Source organism: Poecilia latipinna, unplaced genomic scaffold, assembly GCF_001443285.1.
Source record: "Poecilia latipinna isolate Pla-1442-1.1 unplaced genomic scaffold, P_latipinna-1.0 Scaffold310, whole genome shotgun sequence".
Classification (NCBI taxonomy): Eukaryota; Metazoa; Chordata; class Actinopteri; order Cyprinodontiformes; family Poeciliidae; genus Poecilia; species Poecilia latipinna.
The window spans coordinates 477,925-490,586 of record NW_015112926.1 but is presented as its reverse complement, the minus strand read 5'-3'; the positions used below and the strand labels follow the sequence as shown (position 1 = coordinate 490,586).

Below are 12,662 nucleotides of genomic sequence, written 5' to 3'. Positions count from 1 at the left end.
AAAAACATCCTTGGGAAGTCAGATCTAGTTTCAGTTTCAGACTTTTTGCAAGAAGAAGATTTCTGTAAAAAGGAAGTAAAATCTGCAGATTCTGAACTTTAGCAATACATTAACCATTTTCTTTTCTAGTTGAATGAAATACTAAATTTGTACTTTTTTCAGTTTATTTCTAATGTCAAGTTGTTCTCAACCATACAACAAAGGGCACAGTCTGTATCCAAGGGAAGCCAGTGTTTCAACATGTTAATGGTGAACAAGACTCTGATCACATGATCAAAAAGTTGAGCTTCATTTTTTTGTCTCCTTCCTGTTTGAAAAACCTAAACAACACAAAAGCTGAACTTTGAATATTGACAAAAAAAAAAAAGACAAGGACACATGTACACATTAAATATAAATCATTTTATAATATACAAATTGTACAGATGCCAGGTACAGTAGGAATGTTGACATACTCAGAATAGGAAAGATAAAGAATACTTTTTCTACATCAATGCAAGTGACATCGGCACATGATCGAAGATACTTAACATTCAAGATGGCAGTTGAGGTGTTAAAAAAATACATCAGAGAGAAAGAAAATCTAACAATACATTTTCCAGAGGCTGTGAGCAAAGCTAAAGTGACAACACAGGGAAAAAAAAGTGACTGCATCCTATTGTGTTATGTTCTGTCGCTTCTACTTTGTCCGTTTCACATCATTGTAGCACACAGGAAATGAACCATTGCGTTTTTTTATAGCATTACCAAGAGCGATTGCACCAGCGCCACTACTCAGGCTCAGAGACATTTATGCTGATATAAGACAGCAAGCTGTATATTTCTCACAGATACTATAAATGGAGGGGAGCACAGATGTATATTTGAGTCTAACATTAGTCAAAGGTCCCCTCCTTTTCACACATGGCAGAGTTAACATGGTTCAGCATCGTTTAGCTGATTAAATGTCAGGTTCTGCCTTGCTTTTTGACTCCCTGTCTGTGTTAACATTAACAGCAGGCAAAAATAATAGAAGAAAAACCCCAATTACTCACACTCCCTTGAGCATATTCATGCTAGAGGTTAGACTACACAGCAACCTAAATAGTAAGTGCTTATTGAGGAAACGGAACCCTGCAGGGCTCAGGTAGAGGACAAGCGGGAACAGGGTCAGGTCCTCTGTCAAAGTTTCTCTTGTCCATGCTGTTGGGCCGGAATAAAAAACAATCAGGTCACTCAGGCTTACCTGAATATCTAATCTGTTCTCCAGACTATGCTTCGCTTGTGGAATATACTGTATGCGTAGAAAAACCCCCAATGGGAACGCTCAAGTCATACTTTTCAGATTTTACAGCAGACACATAAGAAGAAGAAAGCAGGAGCACCCACATTGACTCACAACAGTTTAAATCTCAACAATATCAAGTATTAAAACTCATGAATACATTCATTACAAAAAGAGTAATATATTCCAAGCACTTATTACTTTCTCTTTTAAAGATTATAGCTTGAAGCTAACTCCAGTCCCTGAGGGCTGGTGTCCTGTAACGTTTAGATGTGTCCCTGTCTGGGACACCTGAATCAAATCTCCATCATGTGTTCAGGTTGTACAGACTTCCACCAATAATTGAATTATTTGATTTATGTGTTGCAACATCTACACAGGCCTCAATAACTGGAGTTTGACATATCTAAAGTATTATATTATTGGCATGCTATGGCCTAGATAATCACAGGGAAGACTGCTCACTTACCAGGAGACAGTCAATTAAATAGCGCAAATTGGGACTACAAAAAATTTGCTTAAGCTTTAAGACTAATTTTAGAAGGGGCAGAGACCCAAATAGAAGTGTGAAAACTTACAAAATGGAAATTTTGCATATGTCCCCTTTAATGCATGAATTCAGGTAAAATGAGCCCCAACCAAGTATTGACTGCACATGCATGGACATGGTTATGATGGTATTAGAAATCTTATTTGTATTTGTTTTGTAGAGTATTTTATTGTTTGTGATGCAAGTCGTAATTATCAAGGTGAGCAGAAACATATATCATCATCTACATGAGATTCTGAGTAGCTTTCAATATCTTAATTTATCAATTAAATTAAATTCAACTGAAACTTACAGAAGATAAGAACAGCTCAAATTCTTTTCATTATACTAATTCATAACAAATGAGTATATTAATAAAAGAATAGGTCGGAGCAGTTCGTTGAACAACATGAATTAGCATGTTATTTCATGCTGGTCACGTTCCGACTAAATGAACTCAGGAGTGTCTATGAAATCTCAATCTGTAAAAAAAAAAAAAAAAGATACAAAGCACTTTAAATAAATATGTCACGGTGTGCTCATGCAATCTCCTGTTTGTACAGCTGAGAAAAATCCATTCTCACTCAGAAACCTTTGACCTTGGCTGCCATTAGAGATGACCTCATGCTCATAGTCATACTGGAGCAGTAGAGGAGAGGGAGCATATGTTTCAAGAGGTCGCCCTTGCAGCGACCCCAAAGCTGAAAGCCAACATCGGCCCTGAGGAGGTAGCTCAAAGCACCGGTCAGCAACGCATTTTTTGCAAGCTTTAGCAGAACAAGCAGTGGCAGCATAAAGCCTTTTTGTTTTTACTTGAAAACCAGACATTCACAATCAAGAACATGTCAGAAAAATAATACAAAATGTAATACCTTCATATGGATAAACATCTTCATCCCTTCACTCTTAACTCCAGGAACAATATCCTCAAAACACCAACCGGAGCAAAACTTTGCTGTTTGACTATAACAAACATATAACACTGAAATCACCAATATGCCGCTAAAAACATTTCTAATAGCAGATTCTGGGCCATTAACAGTATAGTAATAAGGCTAAACTGGTCACAGTTTTATATTCTACTCTACACAAAAACATTTTCCATTTTACATTTAAAGGAACCTCACCGGAGGCAGGAGAGCACTTGAAATCGTGGAGCTTCTTCTCCAGAGAAGAAATACTTTTCGCAACCACATATCATTAATTATCACAACACAAAAAAAAAAAAGATAATTGTGACAAATTATACGAGGACAGCAGGTACTTTTTAATCAGCCAAACGCCAACAGTTTACAAAACAGGTTTTACGATGAGGTGCAAGTAATTTTAAATCAAGCTTGTCCTCTCCGGTGCAAACGGATCCCCATGACATCCTTTTTAAACGTGAAACTTGACATGTTGAGGTGTTTTGTTGTTAATAACTCCCCCCAACAAATGACCCCCCCATTATAAATGCATGATTACTGACAGATCCCCCACTGACAAAATCCATTAGCGATCCACAGAGAGCCCCGCTCTGTAAACGTCGCCTCCTCCCTCCCTCTTGTTCCAGCTCTAAAATGGAAAGCCACAGCAGAGCCGCGATACGGCGCATTATGACTCAGTTAATGTCAGACACTGTGTCCAGTAAGAGGTGCGAAAAGAGATGGAGGTAAAGCAGCGAAAGAAACCTCTGCAGGAAATGCTGGGGTTACAAACGACCGTTGCTTTAAACGAACCAATTCGTTTCCGTTATTTGAGTCTTTCATGCTCACTGGTCCTTCTTTATTTCTTCTCTATTCCCTTTTTCCACTACAACCTCTTTCTTATCTGACTTTTCTCCTTCAGACCTCTCACTTCTGGCTTCAGTACAGAACAAGAGCAATCCCCACCGACTACACATTTCATGCAGAAATCCTCTCACCTGTATGTAAAGCTAACAGAGGAAACCTATCTACTGATCCTGTCCTTGAGGCGCGAACATTCAGCTGAATTTCACTTTCTTGTCTGGCTGGGCTTGGGAATATTATTGGGAACATTCTGTATGCAAGGTAAGCTTAGCACATCATACCAAAGAGTGATTATCGGCTCTCTTTGAAGCACTTGACGGCTTAGAGCTCAGCGTAAACAATGATCTCCACGGCCTGCTTTGGATTGCCTGTCGCAACAAATGCCTTTCCCATCACCTCTAACAGCGCTCTCCTGTAAATTTCCTCTGCATCCTGGATCAGAATGAAACAAGGAATGACCTGCAAGAACATTTTATGGGAATTCTCCTCTCTTTAAAATATCTTTTTTTAGAGATATTTTAGAGCAAACTTCGTAAACTAAAAGGTGGTGATTTCCTTACGAAGAACTGACACAAACAGAAGACTTGGTCACACTAAAAAGTCATATAGCAAAAGAAGTCATTTTCTCGAATTATTAATATGAAAATATATTGTAATTAGCTCTTTCATAAGGGTTAATGAAGGTGGATCAAGTTGGAGCAACCTGATGTTGGTTAAAAACAAAATAAAAATAGAGAAAACTTAAAAATAAATCTCAGATGAGCATCATAAAATGGTGTCTAGCTTGCTATCTAAATTTCCAAGTTCATCCAAATATTTTTGTTTTATATATATTTCATGTTTTTAAAACCTTCAGGTAAAGCTAGTAAGCTGCAGTGACTGTTTACTAGCTAAACCTAAAGCTTATGTCGTCTATAGTGAACAGTGAGTGTTTAGTGAACAAAGCAGCTCTGGAACCGTGACCAAGTCTTTTTGAGGTTTTTCATCTCTCTGCCTTCCTCCATTCAGTGTTTGGACTCCACATGGACCTGCCTGCAGAAGCATCCCCTGTTGTTAAATACATTCAGTATTTGTGGTTATACAATAGAACTGATGTCACGGTCTTCTTTTGTTTAGCTACACTGTTGCAGGTTTTGGGGGAATCGCATGTGAGATGGGGGGTTTGGAGGATGCTGCAGCAGAGCGGAGCAACCTTTTCCCCCCCCCCACTTCAATTTGGATTCAGGAATCAGTTTTTAAGAGAGGGAATTTAAGAGGTATGATGGGGGAAAAGCTCGACTTGCATGGTGCTACTCCTGAGCCTCCGCTGGGCTTGGGTCTGTGGTTGCTGGATCTGCCACAGTCTCCTTTGCGATAACCTCCACTGGTTCCCCTGTTTTGATTTCATTCGCTTCACTGTCATATTTCTCTTCATCTGTCTCTATCCCATTTTCTATCACGGACTCAGCTTTCGGAGTGCCCTCCAGCTCCTTTTCTTTGGTCTCACTCTGAGTCTCTACAGTCACAACTGTTTCATTGACCTCCTCGACCTCCTCCTTTCCCGATGGCTCTCCATTTTCTTCTGATCTCTCTCCATCTGGAGCTTTGCTTTCCGTCTCCTCGGTGCAGTTTTCTGCTACTTTGTCTTCACTTTTGTCTGGTTCATCTTTCCGTGTGACTTTCTCGATGCTGATCACCATCCCTGCATCAGCCTTTTTATCTTCCTCACTCCTTATCTTCCTCTCTTTCTTGGATTCGCCTGCTGCCTCTACCTGTGCTGTGTTTGTGCTTCCAGTCACAGTCTTTTCCTCTTTTCCAACTTTCTCTCCGTCATCAGCGATCTTCAGATCGTCAGAATCCTTTTCAATTATTGTCTTTTTCTTCTTGTTCTTCGCCACATCCTTGATGCAGTTTTTGTTGGACTTGCTTCGGGCCTTGAAGATTAGTTTCTGAAACATTTATGGCATGATAGTTAGACAATATTCCCATCCACGGAGCAGTACACACAGACTTAATTAAGAACGGACCACAGCAGATCTAATACTGAGATGGAATAACTTAGTAATTTAAACAAAAAGGAGCAGGAAATTGAGGCCATGGTGGGTGGGTGTCGGCTGATTATTGGTGGCCTTCAGAACATCCATCTGAACAAACAAGCAGATGAAAATATATCTGGTTGCATACAGCTATGCGAAAATGTTGCACATGCCAATTCATATGAGGTTCTTTATTAAGAAATGCCTAATCTTATTTTGTGTATCTCTCTGGACAAGAAAATAATTCAATTTTGCTTAAACAATGAAAAAGAAACCTAAATATTTATTTTTAGTATTTATTTTCTATTGGAAAAAGAGGACAGTATCTCTAATGGCTGGTCTTACTCTCTTTAACTTGAGTGAGACGGTTTTATCAGGCTACATTCTTTGTGGCAAACTTCAATCTGGCCTTTGTGTTTTCTCTGAGAGTTCAAAGGCAAACCTCCTAGGAAAGTTAAACTTTTGCAGTGGTTTTATGACATTATGTGGGTTTTTTTAAGGATCTTGTGGTTGCTTTCAGGTGGAACTTGCTTAGACGAACAGACCTAGACATGCCGGCAGCCGTCTTGAATGTCCTCACAGTGAATTAGCTGATTTCAAATTCTTTTGAGACCTCTGTAAATCCCCTACCAGACTCATAAGCTCCTACAATCTCCTTTTTGAAGGCCTGAGACATCTCTTTCCATATAGTGATGCTAACTCTTACGTTACCCGTCAGGAAAACAACAAATTAAATGTGAGAGTTTTAAACAGCAAAAATATACTTCAATACTTCTAGTAATGATTTTCTAAAATGTGCATCTGAAACAAGACACCTGGGTGTGACTCTATCAAAAGCAGGAATTAATGCCAGGGTGCCCTAATTTATTACTCACTAGAAACAGTTGGATTGGATTTTTCAGTGTTATTAAAATAGACAATAAATATCTCCACACTCAAATGTGTTTCCTAGCATGTCCTATATTTTCACATGACTGTAACAATCGCAACATGGAGGAATGTCAGAAAGACAGATTAAGCAATAGGTTAAAACAAAAAACAAACAAAAAAAAACATTAACTACAACTATTTTACAGGTTTTAGATCCAAAGTGTTTGTGAGATATGGTTAGACTAAACCCAGAGAAAAAAAATCAACACGAATTCATTTCACTGCAGAAACAGGTAAGCTTCAGATGTTATCACAGCTGTTTGGGGTCTGCAGAGGAGTGTTAACACCAAATGGTTATCAAAATAACACATTTGTCAGCTGCTGGAGCATTCCTCACATCTGAAACAAAAACATGCTGGTTTAAATTTGTTCACACTGTGTATGTTTATGTACATAAATCCAAAACAGCTGCAGTGCTGAAGCTGGAAAGAAGTGATGTTGGTTTTAGATGGTGAATAATGAACAGGAGGACTAGTGGTGGAGCCTTTAGCGGGAGCGAGGTCTGAAATCTGTAGTTTCAGAGCCAGATGTGGCTGTTAACGCCCTCTGGGATGACGCTTCACAGCCTTGGCTAAATCTACCAAAACATAAACAATAATTATAGAGTCACTGACAGGAAGAGTTAAGTACCCAAATAGAGTGGTGACAAGTTCATGTGACTGTATTTCAGTGGGTCGATTGGTAACAGAGTTGACGGCTTGGTGCAGCAGTAACAGGTCGTTCGGTCACATTTGTGAATTATGTTGCACCCTTACAAATCTTGTTACATGTTGCTAAACTAATCTCAAAAAGACTTTGTGGGTCTTTTCTAGACTAATTTTGCTCCAAAGAGGAAAAGTGTGAAAAAGGAATTCACTTTGCTTTGAGTTTTGTTCATATTGCCCCTAAAGCAACTCGCACACGATCCTAAGAGCAATTTCAGTTCATCTATATACAACATCAGAACGACTGGATGTCTTTCCTCTGTCTTTTGGGAGGTTTCATCACAACATGACAGTCCTCCATTGGTGCCCTCTGGGTTGAGAAATGTTTTGCTGAAATTTCTTCTTGCATCACTGTGTTATCTGGTTGCTCCACATGCAAACGAGTGGAAAGTTCTGAACCCTCATGAAAACAAACAATCCAGCCCCTTTCAATTTTCATAAAGACTGTAAAAGTAACGTCACTACTTGTGTGTTCCGTGTGTGTTTGCTCCTTACAAATCAAATCTCTCACATACCTGCCATTGGTTTGCAAACCTCAGAGAAATCAGATGTTTTTCATCTAGGTGCTTAGCCCTACATTTGGTCAGTGAGTTTAATGTCAACAGTAAGGATGCTGGCTTATCTTCACATCTGGTTTGATTAAAGTTTGGATTTCAATAAGGCAGTAGAACAACTCCACTTAAGACAAACGTTTAGCCGTCTCTCTAAACTAATCAAATCAGTTTAAATTAAAGAGGAAAGATGAAAGGAAAGGATGGTTGTTTTGATCATAAGGATTGCAGAAATCTTACAAATACACAGAAAAGTCAGAGATGTTGTACCTTGGATTCCCTCTTCTTCCGGCTAACGACCGGTCTCTGCAGGAAAACGATCTGCTTGGTGGACAGACTCCCGTCACTGAAAGATGTAGACAAGAAGAAAGAAAAGAGAGATGGAAGGAAATGTTAGAAACAATCGGTGCTGTTCTTCAAACACATTCTGACTGATTTACGGATTTTAAATCGTAAATCAGCATGTTTTGTCGGACTCTGTGTAATTTATTGTTGTTTTGTTCTTAAAAATGTTTTTCTAAGCCTCCGAGATGAATGTGGTCCAGTGATAACACACGTTGGCCATCTATCAACATAGTCAATTGGCTGCTCATGCTTCACCCTTTTATCTGACACATTAAAGACAAAATGCTCAGATTTGTAGCTCAACCTCTTCACCACTGTCATCCATCAGTGTCACTTCCACCCTTTATTGTACTTCATGTTTTAATGGATGAAAGTGGAGAGAGCAACTTCTGAGCATCTTCTTCTCTTTGTTGTTTCCCCAAAATGTAATCCTCCACCCTCTTTTCCTGTCACAGTCCTGCATTCTGAGAGGGATAATCTTCACAAGTACTCCTGCTGACAGATTAATCATGGCAGAAAATGCAGATTTTATTATTGAGTGGGCTTTCTTCGTCTCTCACACTCATCCTCGCCCTTCTGCTGGATCGTCCCTGTCAGGTTTAGTCCTTTTGTTTGCCAAATTTGTGCTCTAAAAGTAACTGCCAGCTGAAGTTTAAACCTTTGCCTTCAAAGTTATTCTAATTTGTGACAGCATCATTGTTTATTATTTTGGCATGTGCTACTATGCTTATCTCTTTTTGTCACACTTGTGTTTTATATCAACAACATGCTTTCAATAGCAAACAAAGATAGCCTGACTTCATATGAAATTCATCTTCCAAAAACTAATTTTGTTTTGTAAGGACAATAAGGATGTTTTCACCCATGATAGTACAGTAGACTCAGTTCAATTTAGGACTAAAATTGCTCATTTTCTTTTTACATTGTTAGCTGCAGCAATTCACTTTCACACTACACTGTGTCAAATAAACCAAACCCTTTAAAGAACCTATTCACCCTGTCGATGGTCCTGCACCAAGAAGAAATGACATGAAAACATCTGCAGAAGACACTGAGTGCATCTTCCTTCTTTCCAAAATGTAAAAAAACAAAATAATAGAGCAGCGTCAGATTACACAGGTTGTAGGATTTTTCCAACAATTTTTCATTTGTGCCATTTCTCTCTCTACCATTTATTTTGGTTGTATTTAACTGGAATGCCCTGGGCCGTAGTCCACGACCAGCTTTTGGAGTGGTCTCTGCATTCACATAAGCATTCAGACCGCACTAGAGTTCACTTCAACCGAACCAAGACCTGGGTTTTCAGGCACAAAACAGAGTTTGATTGTGCATTCACACCTCACAAAACAAATTGGACTTTCTAGGCAAAAGGCAACAGGCTGGTGTAAATGAGTTATCCAATCCAACTTTACCTGATTTGCAGCTGTAAAAAAGCGTCAAGCTTTTGGTTTGACGGGAGTTAAGTTTTTACATCACTGTGTAGAAATTTTCATCCACTCCTCCTTGCAGAATTGTTAAATTCGTTACAGGGTTTTGTGCATTTATATTTCTTTTAATAACTTGCCACAGCACTTCATTGAGATTCAAGTCCAAACTCCAAAACCTTTCACTTTTTTATCCATTCAGAGGTGAATTTGCTGAAATACTTTAGAATGTTTTCCTGCTTCATAAGCTACCGATTATAAACTGATGTGTGAACATTCCCTTTTATCATTTTCTGGTAGAGAGAACATTTCTAGTTCATTAATACAACAAATCGTTTTTTTGCCAAATGTGTTGCAGAAAAAAAAAAGTTAGATTTTTGTTTTCTCTTTGGTCACCAGAAGTTTACGCTTTGGGATTTTCTGTTTAGTCTCCTTCTTGTTGAATCTCGACCTCTGACCTTAGTAGAAATAATTAAAACCTATTTGTAGACCTTTGGATGTTGCTATGGCATTGTTGTTAACCATTGTAAATGAGTGGTTAATGAGCTTTTGGAGGAATTCTGGTCGACTTGTAATCTGCTGGAACGGTTTGTCACTGCTTTACGTTTTATCAGCTTGTGGATAATGTGTCACAGAGCCTTGGAGATGAATTTGTAGCTCTTCTCAGTTCATAATCTCTAGATGTTTGGGGATCTTTTAGCCTGTCTCATGTTTCCTGACAGTTTCTATTTGTCCCTTTGTGGATTATTTTTGCAAATTTGTCTCAAACCTCCCCACAGCCTTATTTATGTATGCACCAAAAATGTAAAAGCTGAAAAAAACCTATATGGAGGCTTATACTTTTTCACGGCAATGTACCAAGTGAGGGGAAATATTGGATCATTTCTAAAACCAATATGGCTGCTGATCATCACACTGTATGAAAGATGGCAGGTTTTACAATTGCTGCAGATCCCTTCAAAACCTGCGACAAATCTTCCCTCTCTCAACATGAAATGGACTCACAGAGGGCTCTCTATCTAAACCATCCAAAGCCCTTTTTCCATTACCTCCTTCCTTCCACCGTTTATCCACAAACTATTTTCTGGCCTGTCAAGGATGCTGGATGACTTTGCGGTGAATCAAAGCTGATAACTAACGGGCAAAAAGCCCCCAGGCCATTAAACTAGAAAGGAGTGAGATGTCTTAAGAAATTACAGGCCCTCGCTGAACCTACTCTTGGCTGCCAGCGTCAGCTGCTCTGCTACATCTTCATGTTGTGCAGAACAGAGGCAGCCTGAGGCTGTTTTTGTGTTGTAAATGTAACTGTTGATAGCTTAATTTGTTACAGACGAAAGAACATAACAAACCCAATAAAAAAATTAAAAAAAACACTTGAAGCAAACTTCCTGTTCAGAAGATATTTCACCCATTAAGGTAAAAAAAAAAAACATTTTTATTCCAGTTTATGGGAAAGGGTTGCACAGTGATAAGGTAAATTACATTTTTCAATAAAACAGACGAGGATGAGGCATAACTGATGGACTGGTAACCTGTCCAGGATGTACTGTGCCTCTCATCCAATGACTGCTGGAGATTGGCAACAATGGATGGATAAATGAAGGTACAGATGTAGCTTGAAGCTCCTCTGTGAAGTCTCTTGATTGTTGGTTAGGAAGGAGGAGATTAGTAGTTTGGGGTTTCTGTGACAGCAGACAAAAGACTTGACAAATTCAAGAGTGTTCAAAAGAGACCTGAGGTAAAAACAGTGTAGGGGTTGAGGAAAAACAGATAAATATAGTGGATATGTTAACTTCGGTTTATGAGCAGCACCACACCTCAGTCATGCCTCTAATTACCCAGCAGTCTACTTCTACCCAGTTCATCTGGTTATCACTCCATCATGTTCCTTTGACTCCACCACAATTTACCCTCAACTGGACATCCTCTCATCTCATGACCTCCTCCTCGTCATTTTCATCCACTTCACGATGTACCGAGTTGGTTGGGAAAAGCCCATTTCCTAAACACTGCACTTCCACACTGAGTTTACTCTTCTGATTGTAAAGCACAAGGTTATAAATAGGGACGAAGAGCATGGATGCTGAGGGTGGATCTACTTTTTACATCTATGTAGGGAAAACAATGAGAAAGAAGTGAGAGAAAGACGAGTGGGGAATAATGATTATGTAACCAGATGAGGACTCAGAGGAATAAAGGGATGAAAAGAAGGAGAAACGTAAAAAAAAGGTCTGAAAAAAGTGAGTTTTGAATGTAGGTGATGATGAAGATGAAGTTTTAAGAAACTGAGCAGGGAGGATGAGACGAGGTAAGAGCTTGTCAGGTGAATCAAGTTGCAGATATGACTTGGCTTTGATCCCAAACCTCAGATAACGCTTTGTCATTAAAATATTACCTTTGTGTCAACTTTCTTATTCTTTGTTGTTTTCTGGTCCTTTGCAATGCAGAGAAATTCACATTAACTTTAGTTAATGGTTCCAAAATGTAATTACCATCTACATTAATTGAGTATGGTGAACACGAACGCCTGCTACAAGAACTAATGTTGTGTGGAGAAGCCGCTGAGCTCCACTTTTGCATTAATTTCAGCCACCGCTGAGATCACTGACACTCATCCGACCCCCTCCAGATGAAGTGCAGCCCTGGAAGCCTCTAAGACAACAAGCTGCACGCACATTTACTTGTTAAAAATGAAGAAGTCGCTTCAAAAACAAGTGTAATGACTGCTGCTAATCTGAAAGCGATCATCAAGCATTACTTCAGCGAGCAGAATACTTTCTTTTAGGCGCTGAGAGAAACGAGCTCCATCTTGTTCTGTATCTAGGCCGAGTGTGATTAATTAACCGTGTTGTGCTTTTGTGTTGAGGCGTTTTCAGAAAGATGAGACAAGGGGTTGTTGGGGGAAAATAAAAACAAAAGATGAAAATAAAGAGGCAATTAATCAGTTGTGCTCTAAAAGAGCAGTGAACATGAGGAGCTGAGCAGAAGGTTGGGCAAATAATCCGTCACAGCGCTGATGGAAACACTGCCTGTCACAAAGCTTAACTACTTCGTTATGGCTAACAGTTCTGATTGCGCATAGACAAAATACAGTAACAATAATTGGAGAAACAGCTACTTTTTGTCAGGAC

At 39.1% G+C, this 12,662-nt stretch overlaps 1 protein-coding gene across 4 annotated transcripts in view; it reads right to left on the bottom strand.

Annotated features, from left to right (window-relative positions):
- Positions 1-383: 383 nt before the first annotated feature.
- The window catches only part of rftn1b (raftlin, lipid raft linker 1b), a 150,893-nt gene continuing 138,614 nt past the window's right edge, over positions 384-12,662 (bottom strand). For all 4 annotated transcript variants that reach the window (XM_015034755.1, XM_015034752.1, XM_015034753.1 and 1 more), the window contains 2 exons: positions 8,033-8,108; positions 384-5,490 (listed from right to left, as the gene is read on the bottom strand). In XM_015034755.1, coding sequence (XP_014890241.1) covers positions 4,852-5,490; positions 8,033-8,108 — 715 coding nt within the window. In that variant the 3' untranslated portion in view covers positions 384-4,851. The remainder of the gene's footprint in view (positions 5,491-8,032; positions 8,109-12,662) is intronic.